Source organism: Hydra viridissima, unplaced genomic scaffold, assembly GCF_058129835.1.
Source record: "Hydra viridissima isolate aposymbiotic clone 2 unplaced genomic scaffold, HvirCarnegie_v1 scaffold_8, whole genome shotgun sequence".
NCBI classification, from domain to species: Eukaryota; Metazoa; Cnidaria; class Hydrozoa; order Anthoathecata; family Hydridae; genus Hydra; species Hydra viridissima.
The window spans coordinates 9088650-9107894 of NW_028324307.1; the positions used below are offsets into that span (position 1 = coordinate 9088650).

Here is a 19245-nt window from a genome sequence, read left to right on the forward strand (position 1 = left end):
GACAGGGTATGAAAATAGCATGAAGATAGCATTCTGTTGCAATGACTTGTTATAAACTTGCAATGAGAGACATTTAAATGAATTAAATAATTTTTTTATTATATAAAAAATGATAAGTACTGAGCGATTAAGAGTTACTGAGAACCCAGAGTATGATATTGGTATTGAAAAAGTTGATTTTTTTGAGTACCTTCCAACCAATCTCGATTTAAATTCTTCAGGTACGATTACTTTTGAGATAGACTGTCAATCGATTCAAACAGTACCATCAGAGGCTTACATTCTTATTGAAGGAGTGTTGAAAAAGAGCGATGGAACCTTTTACGATGCTAAAGACAACATTGCACTGGTGAACAACGCTTTGATGTATTTGTTTAATGATGTGACTTATGACTTGTCGGGAGAGCAAGTGGAAAGAGTGATGTATCCAGGTCCAGCCACCACCATACTTGGATTGATGAAATATCCTTATGGATTTCAGTTTGCTGATGGATTAAAGCAAATGTGGTATATGGATACGTCAAATCTTGTTGGAAATTCAGGATTCATTGTTAGACGAGACCATTTGTTTGCAGACACTACATCCGTTGGAGCTTTTTCGTTTAAAATTCCGTTGAAGCACATTTTTGGATTTTGCGAAACCTATGACAAAGTTGTTTATGGGTTTAGGCATACCATCACCTTTACAAAGAAAGAATGTGATGATGCGATTTATAGAGCGGAGAGCGTTAGTGCAGGAATGATCAACCTTAAAAAATTCAGACTTTATATGCCTCGCGTTGAATTAGATATTTCGAAAAAGACTGAATTCATGAATTTAATGGCTCAAAAAATCCCAATTCAAGTGGCTTATAAATCAAACAAATGTGAAAGACAGCTTATTCCAGCCGGTCAAACAGAATTTACCTGGTCGCTTGGAAGAGTTACTGACAAATGCATTCCAAGATTTATCTTGTTCGGACTTCAGACAAACAGAAATTCTAGTCAAACAGTTAATCCGTCACTATTCGACCATTGTGATGTTAGCAATTTTTACGTGACTGTTAATGGAATAAAGTATCCAAATTACAATTACGACTTGAATTTTGGAGAAAAGAGAGTGGTTATGGCTTATTCAGATGCGTTCTCTTTTGATGAAAAATATTACGGCACAAATGAACTTGTTTGTCAATCTGGGTTGTCCTTGCTTGAATATATAAAATTATATCCGTTGTTCTTTGTGGATATCAGCAAGCAAAAAGAAAGAGTGGCGTCGGAAACAGCTGAATTAGTGGTAAACCTTAAATTTCGAACTTCAACTATTGCAAATACCGTTATTTTTGCAGTGGTGATCTCTGACAAACTGCTTAAATTTGTTTCAGACGGAACCAACATGACTGCTGTTTATTAAGACGTCTTTTCAGGAAAAATTGAATTGACTTAAAAAAAAATCTTGGTATAATAAAATGAGATATACAACATCGTATTTGAAAAATTTGCTGAATGAAAACGGCGTTAGTAAAACAGCAGATGATTTAATAACGTTGATGATGCTTGCGGTTGAAAATAATTTGATCAGTAAAGATGAGATTTTAGAAAGAGCAAAAGAAAAAAAAGTAAAGCCTCCTCCAAAAGAAAAAAAACCTGTTGATCCAAAATGGGAATGGCTTAGTTTAGTTAAGAAAAAGCCCATCACTGTGAGAATAACCAACATTGAAACGGGTGAGGTGACTGAATACAAGTCTCTTTACAAAGCGATGGCAGGAACTGGACGTGGATGGAGATATTTAGAGCGTCGAGATGGGAAGGTGGATAATGGAATCAAGATTGAATTTTTAAATTCTGAAAAGCTTGAAAAACGTAAAAAGCAGCAAAATTGATTTTTTTAACTTTTAACATGTTAAAAAATTGACTTAAATAAAATTCTTGGCATAAATAAAAAAGATGGAAAGTATGCAAAAGGATGATCTTTTAAATGCTCTTGATGATAGCTTTGAGCCAACTTCTGATACGACTAAATCAAAAAGTTTGCTTAAATTTCTAAAAACCATAAGAAAACTTCCAAAGGAACATCGAATCATTTTCAAAGAAATGGTTGAAGTAGCACCTTTTGAAGAAGTGATCAGAAATATAAAAGAAGACATTTATCTGCGTAATAAATTCCTGATCGGAACAAATTGGAAACTAAATGCTAGCGGACGTAATAATTGTCGTAAAATCACTGAACATATTAGAGAGATTAAAAATATGTATTCACGTCTTTCTAAATAATTTTTTAATTCTTTTCGCGGGGAATTAAAAAAACGGTAAAAACTTTTCGAAGAAGAAAATATGCTGAAAGTGTGCCAAGATTTAAAAAAATTGAATTGACTTAAAGAAAATGTTAGTATAATAAAAATGAGTATCTATTCTTCAAAACCAGAATTAATTGCTAAAGAGCGAAAACTTGAATGCATCGAAAAAAATTTTCTTTCCCTTAATAAAATGGGTGATAAAACTGATGCTAAAAAGCAAAAAATTGAAAGCAGCTTAAACAAAAATCTTTCCATAATAAAAATGGAAAACAAAACGGTGAAAGAATTAAAAGAAATTGCTAAAGGGCGAAAGATAAAAGGGTACTCTAAAATGAGAAAGGGGGAACTTATAATGGCTTTGCAGCCTTCCGTTCCCACTAGAGTTGTCTCTGCTCCTGCTGCTTTTCGTAGACGAACGACTGAGGCAAGGCCGTTGCCTGTTAATGAAAGGCTTACCGTGGTGAGGTTTGTTCGGCCAGCTGTAAAAGTTTCTGTAAAGCCGACAAAAGTAAGGTTTGTTGTTGGTTCTGAAAGACCTGTTCCAGCACCAAGACCAAGGTCTGACGACTTGATTTCATTCGAACCTTCTACTCTCTTGCAAAATCAGGTAACAAGAGATGAACCCTCTATTCTTAACACACCAGTTATCGATTCAACAAACGTTATTACACCTAGACCGGTTCCTGCTCCAAGACCTGGTTTATCAAGTCTGAAGACAGTTGCAAAAAGTGTGGCGTCCTATGTTAAAACTAAGTTTAATGATATTAAAGAATGGATAGAACCTTACGTTCCTGAAGTAGTCAAGAAGAATGTAAACAAATCAGTGGAACAAATCGATAAAAAGATACAGTCTATCAAATCATTTGTATTAAGAACAGAGTATAAACAACCTGTGCCAAAACCAATTATAGTAAAGTTTAAAATGACTGAACATTCAGCGGAGAGTGCTGTTAGACTATTTTCTTACGAGCCTTCTTCTCGATACCAAGACATTGTTCCTTTTTTCAACTTGGTGAGAGAGTCCGCCATTCAAACCATGGAAGGAGAAAGAAACACAAAGGTAAGGATTATTTTAGTCTGTGAAATGACACGCGTAAGCATCATGACTGGTGGAGAAGTAACTCAGATGGCTCACTTTTCATCTAATGCGAAAAGATTACTAGAGGGAGATGATGTAGATGATGTGAGAGCGCTCATGACTGAAATGGAAGAAAAAATCTTGGAACGTAGCGCTAATTACAACAAGATGGGATCTAATTGCGTCTTGTCAAAGATTTTAAGAATGGATATCAGTTTTGCTGATTATGAGCCCTTTAAAGGCTCTTCCTACATGAAGCTGTCTCCCGAGTTGGAAAGTAAAAAAGCCATCATCAACATGAAAAACAACGACAATGAATGCTTCAAGTGGTGTGTCACAAGAGCTCTTAACATGAAAAATAAAAACAACGAAAGAATTGATAATGAGTTGATTGAACAATCGAAAAAGCTCAATTGGGAAGGAATGGAATTTCCTGTAAAGACCACTCAAATTAAAATGTTTGAGAAAAATAATCCTGACATCAGCGTGAACGTCTTTCACTATGAAATGAATAAACCTCAACCTATGCAAATATCTAAATTTCATGATCGAAAGGAAAATATCGACTTGCTGCTCATTTCAAACGAAGAAAACAGCCATTACTGTCTCATTCATAATTTCAGTCGGTTTGCTTGTTCTTCAGCAACAAAGAATCAACATAAACAATATTTTTGCAGAAATTGCATGCATGGCTTCGGCCAAGAAGAAAAGCTTCAAATCCATCGAGAATACTGCTATGATAACGCACCAATGAGGATCGATCTTCCTAAAGAAGGGACGACCGTTCAGTTTAAAAACTATAACAAGACCATGAGAGTTCCGTTTGTGGTAACTGCTGACTTTGAAAGTTTCATCCAACCCTTCGAGGACATTAAGCAACATGGTAGTAAAGAGTCTCATACCAAAAAATACCAAAAGCATGTTCCATGTTCGTTTAGCTACCATATCAAATGCTTCGACGAAACCATTTATAAAGAAAAACCTGTTAAGTACACAGCAGAAAGCGAAGAGGATGACGTAGCTCAAAAGTTTATCGACATGCTTGAAGCAGACAATAAAAAGATTTGGAAAATTATCGATTCGCTGCAAAAACAATGGAAGAAAAATAGAATAGAGATGGATGAGGATAAGAAGAAGTTTGAATCAGCAACTCAATGTCACATTTGCGAAAAAGATCTTGACGGTGACAAAGTGTGGGATCACTGTCATTTGACTGGAAAGTACCGTGGTGCTGCTCATGATGCTTGCAATAAAAAATATCGAATTCCAAAATCTATTCCTGTATTTATACACAACTTGTCCGGTTATGACAGTCACTTGTTCATCAAGAAATTAGGTGGAAAGCTCAATTGTATACCCAACAATGATGAGAAATATATCAGCTTCTCTAAAAAAATCAAAGTGGGAGATTCGATTGATAAGAAAGGTAAACTAAAGGAAGTATTGAGAGAGATGAGGTTTCTTGACAGCTACAGGTTCATGTCTGACAAATTAGAAAAAATCTCAAAAAATATGACTAATGAACAATGCAAAAATGTTAGAGAATATTATCCAAAAAAGGAACAGTTCAACTTGATAAGAAAAAAAGGTATTTTCCCTTACGAATGGATGGACTCGATTAAAAAATTATCTGAAACGCAATTGCCACCCAAAGAAGCCTTTTATTCCAGACTAGACGATAAACATATCACTGATGAAGAATACGCTCATGCGCAAAACGTTTGGAAAGTCTTTGAATGCAAAACCTTTAGAGATTACCTAGAAATTTATAACGTGTCTGACGTCTTAATTCTAGAAGATGGTATTGAAAATTTTAGAGACACTTGCATGGAATATTACGGTCTTGACCCTGCTCAGTTTTACACATGTCCTGGTCTCAGTATTGAAGCCATGTATAAAAGTACTAAAGCTGAAATTGAACTTTTAAGCGATATTGACATGCTCAATATGGTAAAAAAAGGAATACGTGGCGGAATCAGCATGATCTCCAACCGATATGGAACTGCCAACAACAAATACATGGACAAATATGATCCTTCACAACCATCGAAATTTCTACAATACCAGGATGCCAATAATTTATACGGATGGGCTATGAGTCAGCCTCTTCCCGTTGGTGGATTCAGATGGATGACTGAAGATGAACTCAGCAATTGGAAATCTATGCCATGCAACCTTGAAGTTGATTTGAGCTATCCTGAAGAGCTTCACGATTTGCACAACGATTACCCTTTGGCTCCTGAAAGATTAACCATTGGAAAAGTACCCAAGCTGGTTCCCAATTTAAACAATAAAGAAAAATATGTCATTCACCATGAAAACCTAAAACTTTATGAACGATTGGGTTTAGTCATCACCAAAATTCATCGAGGCTTTACCTTTAGAGAAGAACCCTTCATGAAATCATATATCGATTTCAACACCAAAAAGAGAGCAGAGCCTGGTCGAAACGAAAGTGAAAAAGAATTCTTCAAGCTCATGAACAACTCCATGTTTGGAAAAACCATGGAAAACATTGAAAAGCATGTTGATATTAAACTGGTCACCACAAGAAAAGAAGTCTTAAAATTAACAAGAAAGACTCGCTATGATCGACATGTCATTTTTGACGAAAACTTTACTGCGATTCACATGAAGAAAACACAAGTCACTTACGACAAACCTGTTTACTTAGGAATGAGCATCCTCAACCTGAGTAAAACTCTCATGTATGAGTTCTATTACGACTACATGAAACCTAAATACGGTAATAAAGCCAAGTTGCTCATGACCGACACTGACTCGCTATTTTTTGAAATTGAAACTCCTGATTTCTATAAAGACATTGCTGACGATGTTGAAGCTAAATTTGACACCAGCGAATTCCCAAAAGACCATCCTGCCGTTCAAAACTTTGGATTTGACGTTGGGTTTAAAAATAAAAAGGTTATCGGTAAGTTCAAAGACGAAGCTGCTGGTAAACAAATCACAGAATTTGTTGGTCTTCGACCCAAGCTCTATTCATACTACATCTCTGAAGATAAAGAAAGCAAAAAATGTAAAGGGGTCAAAAAGTGCGTGGTTGAAAAGAAAATAAGGCATCAACATTTTAAAGACTGCTTAATGAACGGAAATGAACATCTTGCCACCATGAACGTCTTCCGATCTCATCAACATGACGTTTACACCGAAGAAATTAACAAAGTCGCACTCAGCGCTAACGACGACAAAAGAATTATCTTAGATGACGGAATTCACACACTTGCCATCGGACATTACAAAACAAGGCAAGAAAATTGAACAGACATCTTGGATTTTAAGAATTTTTTTTAATTCAAAGGTAAACGATATCATTCCTTAACTACAGGAAAAATATCCATGAAAAACGTTAACCAACGCATCATTAACTATGGAAAAGTGTTCATGAGCCAGAACCGGCATTTCATTATATATTATATATATATATATATATATATATATATATATATATATATATATATATATATATATATATATATATATATATATATATATATATATATATATATATATACAGTTTTTCGTAAAATATTGTGTTTTAAATATGGTCCCGCAAGATATCTCATAATCCAAAGTATAAACAATTATATTTTTTTAGCCGAGTTGGCAGGCATTGGAAAATATGGACTTACAACCTATTGTTTTACATCAGAGAGGCCGCAGAGTTCAACGCATCATTCGAGTTTCGGATTCTAAATTTTCCGCCATTAACAAAAAATCTATTAAAATGGCTGTCGACAAATTTAAAACAGAAACACTTATCACGTGGTATTAGTTTAAACTCTTATAGCATTTGTTAATAAGATTGTTCAGGGTAAAAAAACTACTTCACACGTTGACAAATTTTTAAACAAGCAACACCAAGGTAAAAGAAATTAGTTGTCGACACAAACAGATTTTATCATTTTTTCAAGACGAATATTTGTATATTTTGGAACTATTCTCGTGTAAACAAAGTCTGTCAATGATAAAATAGAACTGTAAGGATAATTTTAAATTAATAAAAATGTATAGCGAAATATAAAAAACGTTAAATAAGATTTTTTTTCAAGATCTGGTTTCATTCGATTCCTTGGTCCTTCATTCACCAGCCTTAATTTTGTCATAAAAATACATAATAACCCATTTGTTTTTGTCAAATAAAATTTTTTTATATATTAGGGTGTCCCACTTTTAACATGACCAAAAAAACTTCAAATGCACCTTATCTCAATCATCCTTATTTGTTCCCAGGACACACCAAAAAAATTTTTAGGTCTCTAAGTCAAGGGGTTCCAGTACAAGGTATTTTCATATGCGAGATTCCATGGAAATATTCCCCCCTCCCATCCCCTTCGGTGCCCCTAATTTATGAATTGATTAATAGAAAATTGTCCATTTTACTTTTTTTTTGTTCTGAAAAAAAAATCTTTAATTTAAATGTTAATACTTGTACAAACCTGTCATTTTCAACAATTGAAGACAAATAAAGTCAAAAATCACATTAAAATTACATAAAATCACTTTTTTTCATGTCTTTTTCAACCTCTTTTCGGTTTTTTTCCACAACTTGCATGGCATCCTGCAAAAGACTTTCTTCATGACTTTCAGCCACAAAGTCTTGTACTAGTTTTATATGGCGCTCAGCCCTGTCATTTACTACTGCTAGATTCTCCATCTGTTGTTGAAATTGTCTGTAGGAATCATTTTCAAAGTTATCCTTTATCCATGAGTTGATTACTCCCGTAGTTATACCTAGGTATGTGAAGAGCAGCCAGGAGTCCTTAGTGATGAAGTTGGAAAAAACTGACAAAGGAACCACATTAATTGGAGGTTGAGGTTGTTCCCATTCAAAATCATCAGGTTGCGGATAATTGAAACCTAGCAGCTTCTGAGCTAGTCCAGCTCTTTCCTTCAGTTCTAAATGTCTATTTGCCATTGAAAGAATAACTAGCTGTGGGGTTAGGTACCAACTATAACAGGACAAGCTTGCATGGAACAGTTTTCTCAGGGACCATACTTGGATATATATAGTTTATTGCTCACCATTTCATAAGCTAGCTTAAAAGCATCCAAATCATGTGATGGAGCCTGGGCCGCCAGAGGAGACTTTAAAAAGTATGCTCCATAAAATGTGACAATAAAGTCAGTTTACAGTTCGAGCATATCTTTCTCACTATTATTCAACTTTAAACTAATCTTTGAAGTCAGCTGTATTGTAAGCAAGTATAGACAATCAGCCATGACCCTTGCTTGACGGTGGGCACCTGGTTGTTTGGACTGGAAACCAGTACATGGCCACTAAGGTAAATGACTATAAGTTCAAAAAGAACTTTATTATCCCCTCTTTGAAAGCAATCTTGTTTTAGGGCTGTTATGCAGAAGTTCTTAGTATCTAATACTATTCTATGAAAATCAGTACCTACCATATACTCTTCTCTTCCATAGTTGAAAAACAGCAACTAATCAACATTATTTGCTCTTTCTTTTATTTCTGGCCAGATTTTTTGAAAATCTTTATATATTGCACGTGATGGAGATTTTGTTGAACTTCGAATATAATCCATTGCATGGGAAATATGCCTATCAGATATATGGTGCCTTTAAAGATCAATTTTCAAAAGATACAAAATATAATAATTTTGCAACAGTTTAGTGCAACAAACTTTTAAAATATGTTATTAAAATATTTACCTACAGAGCAGCCAAAGCACAGATTTTTTAAGCACATGATTTTTAAGAACTTAATTGCCCCCTTGTATTTTCCAGTATTAGAGGCCGTGGTATCTGCACTACAACCAATGATCTGGTCAATAAGCTCATAATACTCTTATATGTTCTGAATAGCTATAGCTTAATCCTACCCTTTACATGACTCAATTTCTAGAACTTCTAGCAAGAAATCTAAGGGTTCATTGACCTGGGTGGATGATATACTGAGAACAAGCCTTTCTACAGTTTCAGACATTTTTTGGTCAGTTCGATAGTGTTTGACCAGTTTTGTATCAAAATTAACGACAACCTTTAAACCCCGAACTTTTTCCAGATTTTCTTCTCTGACTATTCTAGCTTCATTTTCAATCCTAATCTTTTTGTTTCTGTGTAGAATACTCTTTGATACAGGAACTGTATTTAGATTAACATCAGCAATCTTGAAAAGTGAGGACAGAAGTGAAGTTTCAGCTCGAACACTGACCTTGCCTCTATTTTCGTCATCTCTTATAAGTTTTAAGATGTCTGTTTTATAAACAGGAAAGACACAGTTTGCTTCTTTTATAAAACTCTCTGTTTTTGTTTTATATTGCTCTTTTTTCATCTTGTTTATTTCCATAAGGGTTCTAAGACTACACAGTTTCTTGTAGCGTTTGTAAGACTTCTCAAGCTTCTTCTTCACTACTTATTTTGTAACCCGGAATCTTGAACCAAACCCACCCTTGTCTTAAATACTTAACAGTTCTCTCAGTAAATTATCCCCTGTTACTATTCGTACACTCCCCTCCACCTAAAAAAAGCTTTTCCAACTCATTATTTTAAATAAATCTTAAAATTTTACCTGTTTTGTCAAAACATATGTAATGGATGCTGAAGTATGTAGATTGTTCTTTTACACCTCTTAGTTCTCTGTGGAGCTAAAATTATGTTGAAGGATGTACCTGAGGCTCCTGGTTGACAATTCCTGTTAGTCCTAGGAGAGGTATATGACGCTTCTTGCAGTTTCTCCACCCCCCACCCCCCTTTTTTTTTTTTTTTTTTTTTAATAATTGATTATGATAGAGAATTTTATGCTGAATCAGAAAAGTATAAAAGCATAGACCTGAAAATTAACGGAAAGTGCTCTAATTCGAAGTCAAAGTTGTAAAAAAAACCACTAAAAACCCTAATATTCGCCATTTTTTTTCAAAACACTTTCATTTTTAACGAAAATTAATTACCGTTACATTGCGCAATAAACAGACCTGGTTTCCATCAGCCTTAGCATTATTGTTTTAAAGTATTATAACGAAAGAGTTATAACGAAATGAAATTAATGGAAGATTTCAAATAAAGGTTGAACGTAGAATGTGAGAATGTAGACAAATTGATGAATAATTATTATTGCATTGTACGCTGGTTTTTTTTGTTAAGAAAACGGTTTGAGTGTTATATTTTATAAATTTTACACGTAATAAAACAATCATGAACTAAATTTCAAAAGTTCTTCTTTTAGGAAACAAAACTGTTGAATTCTTTTTTAAAATTTATTACAAAAGTACATTACTTGCAATATTGTTTTTTTCTCTAATAAATCAAAAAACGGCTATTTTCATAGCCACAAAAAAATTGCGCAAGATAAACATACTTTAACGACTTTCTTAACGTAAAAAACATGCTATTAATGTATTGCTTTTGTAAGCTAAAAGATCATCTTATTCTCAAAATGGCAAAGATTTGGGTTTTTAGCGGGATTTTTTACAACTCTGACTACGAATTAGAGCACTTTCCGTTGATTTTCAGGTGTATGTTTTTATATTTTTCTGAATCAGCATAAAATTCTCTATCACGCGACCCGAGTGCTTATTTATTCTAACTCCCAAAAACACATCATTGAAAAAATGTGGATAAAAGATTTAAAGTTATTTTTCTTAACATATATACGCCTTTAAAATTTCTAACTAACTTTATTTGAAAGAGATAGTAATTATATTTCTTCAGATTAACTTTAAACATTTTTTTATACTAAAAATGTTTTTTAAAATGAATTGAATTGATTTGGAGATAGTATTCTTCAAAAAAACATTTGTAAAAAAACAATGCTTGTTTATTCTATCTCCAATAACAGAAATCAGGATAACATTTTTGAAGCATTTTACCACGTTTGCAATACTCATAATTTGACTATTGCTTTAAACTGTTTCTTCAAGTAAATAAAGCGTTTCTTTATAAAATTACCAAAGAAGAGTTACCCCCAAAACCATGACACTACCACTGTCTACATTGTGATAGTGGATATTTAAAGGTACACTATACAGAAACAATATGAAATAATTTCAGCATTCAGTAAAAATCAAAGATTATTTTTAAAAAAATCAGTTTTAGTACGACAAAAAGTTTTTATCTTAAGATTGTTTCATAAAAAGCACAGTCAATTGCAGGCATAAAACATAGCTTTGACTTTATATCTTTAGTTTTTTCTATGCTTAAAGGAATTGGTGATGTTAATAATGAAACACTAGAGATTGGGACTATTTCCTGCAACTGTGTTTTTGCGCCAACTCGCAACGTCCTTCCTTTTTTCAAAATACTTACATATTTCTGGTTCAGTGATAGAGTGACAGTCCTTGTATATTAAAAAATGCGGCATATTTGAATGATATTTTAGTTGTTTGACAGAAAAAAAATGTATCTGCAAAAAATTCATAGTCTTTGATACTTTTTCAAAGTTAAAAAAATCTGATGATCTCATCTGCAGAATGTGGAGTTGGGGCTTTCTTCTCAGCGTTTTTAATATACGAATTAAGCTAATTGGGCTAAATACTTCATTTTTATCTAAAGTTTTTTCAATTAAGCTATGAGCATTATCAACTTCTTGCATAAGAGACATTTTTATAATTGTCAAGTACCCGGCACATTATTACACAAAATCAACAATAAAAATATAAAGATTTTGATGCTTTATTGACTGCTTTATAGTTATTTTGATTTTTTACAAAATTGGAGTTAGAACAAATAAGCACTCAGGTCGCGATCAGAATCAATCATAAAAAAAAAAAAAGGGGGGGGGGGCAGAAATTGCAGTTGCGCCGAATTTTTTGTTCTGTTTTAGAAAATTTAGAAAAATAAATTTAAATTTCGAGCCAACACTGACATTTTATTGTTGCTAAACGTTAAATTTTGTTGTAAGGATTGCAGTTCTATCTGTTTTTTGTTCTTTATTCGATAAGTATTTGTTTTAAAATAAATAGGATTATAATTTGATATTTTATTACAAAATATGTCTTTATATATGAATGTATATATGAATCTTTTTAGACTTTTTCATGTTTCTTTTAAGTTTTTTGTTCGCGCAGTTCAAGTTGTATATGTTGATAATTTGCATATATGTTTATATTATGTTCAAAGTTAAAAAGTTTTTGATAAATATATGTATGTGGTAATATGTGTTATATAATTGTTTTATAAATGTGTTTTTAAAATTGTATAAAATGTATCTATTGTGTATATAAATATTATATGAGGTGTTTATATATGTTATATAAAGTTAAACAAATATATTATGTTTTATAGTTAGTATATATGTTTATATTATGTTGTTTACATGTTTTCATGTAGTGTGTGTCACAAGTGTGTGACTTGGCAAACGTGTTGAGCAAGATTTTGCGTAAATTTGTTATTTATGTTACTAATGTTGTTACAATTGGCTTACCTTTATGTTGGTGTCTATTGTTAAAAACTATAAGTGGTTTTATTATTAAAACTCACTGCTTTTAATCATTTACTAAAAGGCACTCAAGAAAAATCATTTTGCCGTATATACATTTTGTTTATATCTCAATTTGAATTTTTAGAACCATGGTGTACCAACATATATTGTTTTCTAAAAGCTAACATGAAATAACAATATTTAACAACTGTTACTCTCTTATCATGACATCTTATCTCTATCAGATATATTGATTTATGATTCATATATGATGTTTTTCTTTGTATTTACTTATCCACTTATCCATTACATTTTTTCATTTCAAATTTATCATATGATGGATTTATATGATATTAAAAGCGAATATATGTAAATTTATATGAATTTTTTAAAAACATCTGCAAATAATTAGTCCAGTCAACTTTCAAACTTCAATGTTGCACATGTCATTTTTAAGTAGTTTCTAGGCTTTTCTAAATGTGTTTCTTATTCACATGGTTTTACAAGCAAGGTCTGCAAGTAAATTTGAGCTGAAAATTTTTTTTTTAGCCTTTAAGGAGAATTGGCGTTATTCTTTGTTTAACTTAATTTGCTTAAATATAGTAGTTCTAATAAATAAATGTTTTTTTGTTCTTGGTTTTTTACTTATCTGTTTTCAGATTCTTATAAACAAGGCAACTCAGCTAAGCAAGTTTTGTTTTATTTCTTTAGTGCAATTGGAAAGAGCTGAAAGTTATTTTTTTAGAGCAATTGAAAAGAACTGAAGTGTTTTTGGCGCTACTGCAGTTTCTCTCCCCCCCCCCCTTTTTTTTTTTATGATTGATTATGATAGAGAATTTTATGCTGATTCAGAAAAATATAAAAGCATAGACCTGAAAATTAACGGAAAGTGCTCTAATTCGAAGTCAAAGTTGTAAAAAATCCCACTAAAAACCCTAATATTCCCCATTTTTTTTCAAAACGCTTTCATTTTTGACGAAAATTAATTACCATTACATTGCGCAATAAACAGACCGGGTTTCCATCAGCCTTAGCCTTATTGTTTTAAAGTATTATAACGAAAGAGTTATAACGAAATGAAATTAATGGAAGATTTCAAATAAAGGTTGAACGTAGAATGTGAGAATGTAGAAAAATTGATGAATAATTATTATTGTATCGTACGCTTTTTTTTTTATAAAAAAAAACGGTTTAAAGGTTACATTTTCTAAATTTTACATGTGATAAACCAACTATGAACTAAGTTTCAAAAGTTTTTTCTTTTAGGAAAAAAAACTGTTGAATTCTTTTTTAAAATTTATTACAAAAGTACATTACTTGCAATATAGTTTATTCTCTAATAAATTAAAAAACGGCTATTTTTATAGTAACAAAAAATTGCGCAAAATAAACATACTTTAACGACTTTTTTAACGTAAAAACCATGCTATTAATGTATTGCTTTTGTCAGCAAAAAGATCATTAACTTATTATTTTCAAAATGGCGAATATAAGGGTTTTTAGTGGGATTTTTTACAACTTTGACTTCGAATTAGAGCACTTTCCGTTAATTTTCAAGTCTATGTTTTTATATTTTTCTTAATCAGCATAAAATTCTCTATCATAATCAATCATAAAAAAAAAAAGGGGGGGGGGGGAGAAACTGCAGTAGCGCCGTGTTTTTTAGTTCTTCACACAGTGTAACTGATACTGATTTGAGTAAGTTTACTATTTTGTTTTATATTAGATTTATTTTATATTAGATACATACTTTATGTATTTAACATGGAAAACTGACTGTAATCTGTTGACATGAAAGTTTATAAACATAAATCTGCCCATATTTCAGTATATTTTATTTTTCTCTGTATCTATATATTCTTTCTTAGAAAAAATAACAGAATAGAAAATATAAAAAAATTCCTTTAGAAAGTAGTTGAAAAAAAAAAATGATGATATTTTTCCATTGCGCATTTCAGTCTAGGTTCTTTGTTGAATTAAAAATAGTTGATGTAAATAAATATTGTTTAATAAAAACGACTTATGTATACTAGCAAAAAGCAACCCGTAATACGGGTTATGGTCGGTCTGTTACTTAATTTATAGTGGCTGTTTTCCACAATTTAAAGTTGCGAAACCTTAACTAATACCTTTTTAGAAAAACGCCTTCAAATTGAAAAAATTGAACCATCTGTAAAATTAAAATAAAAAGTATGCGGAGGTAAAAAAATTTACCAATTATTTAACATTATTTGAGTAATTTTCAACTGACATAGGTCATACCAGTGTAAGGCAGAACCATTTTCCTCGACATTACTAAGTTCAACACAATACGTTTTTAGTTACTGACACAAAATAATAACACTTCATCATGCTTTAAATTGACAAAAAAGTAAAGCTAAATTCTTGTCTATTATAAATAAACCATCAATTTTAATCAATCCCTAAAATAACTCATCAATGCGTCTAACTCATTACGCAACTAATTAGTTTATTTACTGATATGTGCAGTAAACATATCTGGACGTTTGTGTTAATCTGTCTTAACTCCATTTTTTGTGAATGAGTAAAATACTAATTTGATATTTATGTCGCATATTCCGTCTTGGCCATATAGCCTTCCAATCGTTATTTAATGCGGTTTAACAGGAAACAACAATAAATTAAGTCTTAAATCCATTTTATGAGCCAAAAAATCTTAAAATGGTTTTTTTACTATACTATCACATCTATACTTACAATGTACTATCACATTTAGCTACCAAAAATGTTTTAAATTGGCTTTTAAAGGTTACGTTACGTTCATAGATTTTAACGTGACATAATTTCATGTTTGTAAACCAAGCTGACCACACCCGGGTCTTGTTAAGTCTGTTCAACACGTTTTTATATACGGCCTCTTTGTTTCAATAGTTTTTAGTAAACGGTAATTTGCTACTATTTACTAAAAATTCCTTTTGTTACTCGAAATTTAATTCTCTTAAATATTTTGACACTAATAAAGGACCTCCCTTCCCCGTTTTTGCTTTAATGGTCGTCAGGAGATAAGAGCTATTTTTATTAAGAGTAATCAGGTTTATGATGAAGACCTTTTATTAGAATAATAAAATGTAAAACAATGATTTACATGTGTAAGAATTTTTTCTTTACTCAAAAGTGTTGCAAATGCAAACTAAGCTAATTAATTAAACACCTTATAAAATTTAAGTAACTCGAAATTTGACAAATGCGCAAAACTACAATATTCTCCTTGTTTTTAAAGGTTTTTAGTTGCGACCCCCCGTTTAAAAAGATCCCCTAAGTTACGTACAGCAAATTATTAGGCATAAAATAGGGAGAATTTAAAAAAAATTGAAATAATTGCATATAGTTATATCATTTTAACTGACAAAAATTTACAATAAAAGGAAATCAGGTTTTTTTTTATAAATCGTATGCGTCAATCGTAAATCTAAATAAAAAAAAAAAGGAATTATGATACCATAATTACAAAAAAAAAAAAAAAAAAAAAACACCACATAAAAACTGAAAATCGATTTACCTATTTATAGTAACCCATTTTGACATGGCAGTCAATATCAACATTTATCGAAAATGTAACTATAAAATCTGTTTCGAAGTACAAAAGGATTAACAATACTAATAAAAAAATTTAAAAAAAAATCAAATTAAGATATAAATTGCATTTTTAGCATGATGTTGTCTCGGCTTTTAGTGAATAAAAACAGTAAGTTCCAATGATGAAACTACCTATTATTCATTTTTAATATTATAGACACCAACGTGAAGTTAAGCCAAGCAGTCTATCAACACAAAACATCACAACAATAACACATAACAACAGAATATTTACACCCTTGATCCTAAAATCCAGCGAAAATAACAAACCAAATTAAAATATGAAAGACAAATTTAGAAAACCAATTTAAAGTTAACTAAACATATCTTTTAACTAAACATATAAATACATAAAAGTATATTTGTTTTTTATATTCAATATTAGTTATTCAATTACTTCAAATTTAGGCAACTAAAACATTAAAGATCAAGGTTGCATACTCTCTCATACACATTACGCTAAACATTAACAGACATAATTATGTGTTTCCAGAATAATTAAAAAAGGCTAGACAACACCTAGCTCTAAAGCAGTAACGCCGCCTGGCACTAAATGCTGCCAAGTCACACCTCTGCTATAAGTACACGGCTTGGCTGGCAAAGTTATCAATCTTGCTCAACATAATGCCAAGTCACACTACTTTGAAACATGGAAACAACATAATTTAAACATTTATACAACAATAAAAAAATATGGTTTTATATAATACATATAAACGCATTTTATAACAATATTAAATGATAGATATATTTATCAAAAACTATGAAAAAAAATAAATTAAAATAATGTTATACATTCAAAACGTCCTCACAACCTACAAACAGTAAATTTCGAGATAAAAATCTAAAGACTATAAATTAAGAACATTAGAAAATATAACATTATTTGTGTAACACTTTTCACCTACCATACCTTGAATGAGATATTTATCAATTTTGAAAAACAAACTATTAAATGCTCTAGTTCTTTAACATGCAACATATAGTTGACCATGAGAGAAACACGGTTTTTTGAGATATACCCCAACTCTATCAAATGTTTGACCTTGACTTTTATTAATTGTCATTGAATAAGCCAATCTGACAGGAAACTGACGATGTTTCAGAACAAAAGGTAAATTAGAACCTGATGGAGCCAACTGAATTTGAGGAACAAAAACCCGTTTACCACCAGAAACACCTGTCAAAACCTCTGCATCAATATAACTATTTTGAAGAGCACAAACTTTCATTTGAGTACCATTGCATAACCCAGCTTTGAGATCTAAATTTCTAAGTAGCATAATTACTAGACACCAGATAATCGGTATCGTATTAGTCGATACCGAGAAGAATGGTCTCGTATCGCGTGGTATCGCTTATATACTAATGTCGATACTATCAGTATCGGTTCGATACCACTCGATACCGAGAAGGAAGGTCTCGTCTCGTGTGGTATCGCTTATGTTCCAATGTCGATACTATCAGTATCGCTTCGATACCAAACGATACCGATAATAAAAAGAATCGTATAGTATCGCATGGTCTCGAATCAAGACTCAATAAAAAAAAAAAAAAAAAAAATCAAAATGTGACTTATTGAATTTTTTATAAACTAAATACAAATACAATTGCTTTTTAGAGATTTAGTTATTGTTTTTTAATAATCTACAATACTTTGGCTATCGTCCATTCGTTGTTTTTTCCTTTGCCAAAGTTTCGTTGGTATTTTAGGATTTTCTTCTATTAATATTGGCAAAGATAAGTCTGATTCATGTTCTATATCACTTTCATTTTCTTGTTCGATGGGCCATTTTTTAATGTAATTTTCAAGAGCGGAATAGTTCTGCATTATAAATACGAGCTTATCTGCCTTGTCACTATCGAGATTGTATCTACGATCAGTGATGACAAGGCCAGAAGCAGAAAATGCTCTTTCAGATGATGCAGAGGTTGGTGGAGTTGCCAACCAAGATCTTGCAACACCCGAAAGGATAGGAAGTTCCGCTGCATGCTGCTTCCACCATTCTAAGGTGTCAGCTTTTCCTGCATTTTTGGATCTTATTTTTTTTTGGTATTTTTCCATTTCAAGTTTAATAGGAGGGTTTTCGTGTATATGATGTGAATTAGTATCTTCCTTATACTTTGCTAAAATAATATTGTACTCATTTTCCTCCCAACCTTGTGCATTATCAGCAACGGAATCGTTACTACCGTTGTTATTACTGGAGCTTGAGACAGACAATGAAGAATTCTCAAAGTATTCTTTGGTTGTGGGATGGTTTTCAACCAGTTTTTGAATATTTTCATTGTCAACATCAAGAAGATGTCCACGAAAAAATGGATGAAGGTAATGTCCTAGTGCAAATGCGGGTAATTTACGGCCTTTGTCTGGGAATCTCTTATTTAGTTCTGATAATAAGTCCTGCAAGAATTTTTCTACTAACTTGTTGTTTCCATGAGTAACATAATTATTTTTTTCTTTCTCGATGAAGTTGATGAGTGCTGTTACTTTCCACAGTGACATGTCAATTCGGATATCTGTGTCAGAAGATAAAAAAACTGATAATTCTTTAACAGATTTAAACACTGGAACAATAGCTTCAAAGAGTAGGAACTGTTCATCTGAAGGTACGGTTTTCTTCCAATCATCACCTTCTGTATCGCGTAAGTATATGAGTGGAACCTTCAGTCGAAGCATGACGTGCAGCATATCGTAATGGCTGTTCCATCTCGTGGTTACTGTGGAGGGTATTGTGAGATAACTCACATCTAACCTAGAACAAACATCTTTCAACGAAGCACTGAAGGCTGTCGATTTATGAAGCCTGGTAGTAAGTGAGCTGGCTTTAAGAAAAGCATCTTTCAGTTCCGGGGTACCCTCAACTGTTCTTTGAAGTGCAGTGTTGAGTTTGTGATCA

At 31.9% G+C, this 19245-nt stretch overlaps 1 protein-coding gene and 1 pseudogene across 1 annotated transcript; both read right to left on the bottom strand.

Moving 5' to 3' along the window:
* Positions 1–7858: 7858 nt before the first annotated feature.
* LOC149884938 (uncharacterized) lies at positions 7859–9664 on the bottom strand (annotated as a pseudogene).
* Positions 9665–17984: 8320 nt separating this feature from the next.
* On the bottom strand, positions 17985–19072 carry LOC149884939 (uncharacterized). Its single transcript, XM_090096516.1, has one exon. The coding sequence runs from the start codon at positions 19035–19037 to the stop codon at positions 17985–17987; it is 1053 nt and encodes a 350-aa protein (XP_089952642.1). The 5' UTR covers positions 19038–19072.
* Positions 19073–19245: the final 173 nt, after the last annotated feature.

Coding starts and splice junctions, on each gene's coding strand:
- LOC149884939 (XM_090096516.1), bottom strand. CDS start 19,037: ATGCTGCACGTCATGCTTCGACTGAAGGTTCCACTCATATACTTACGC.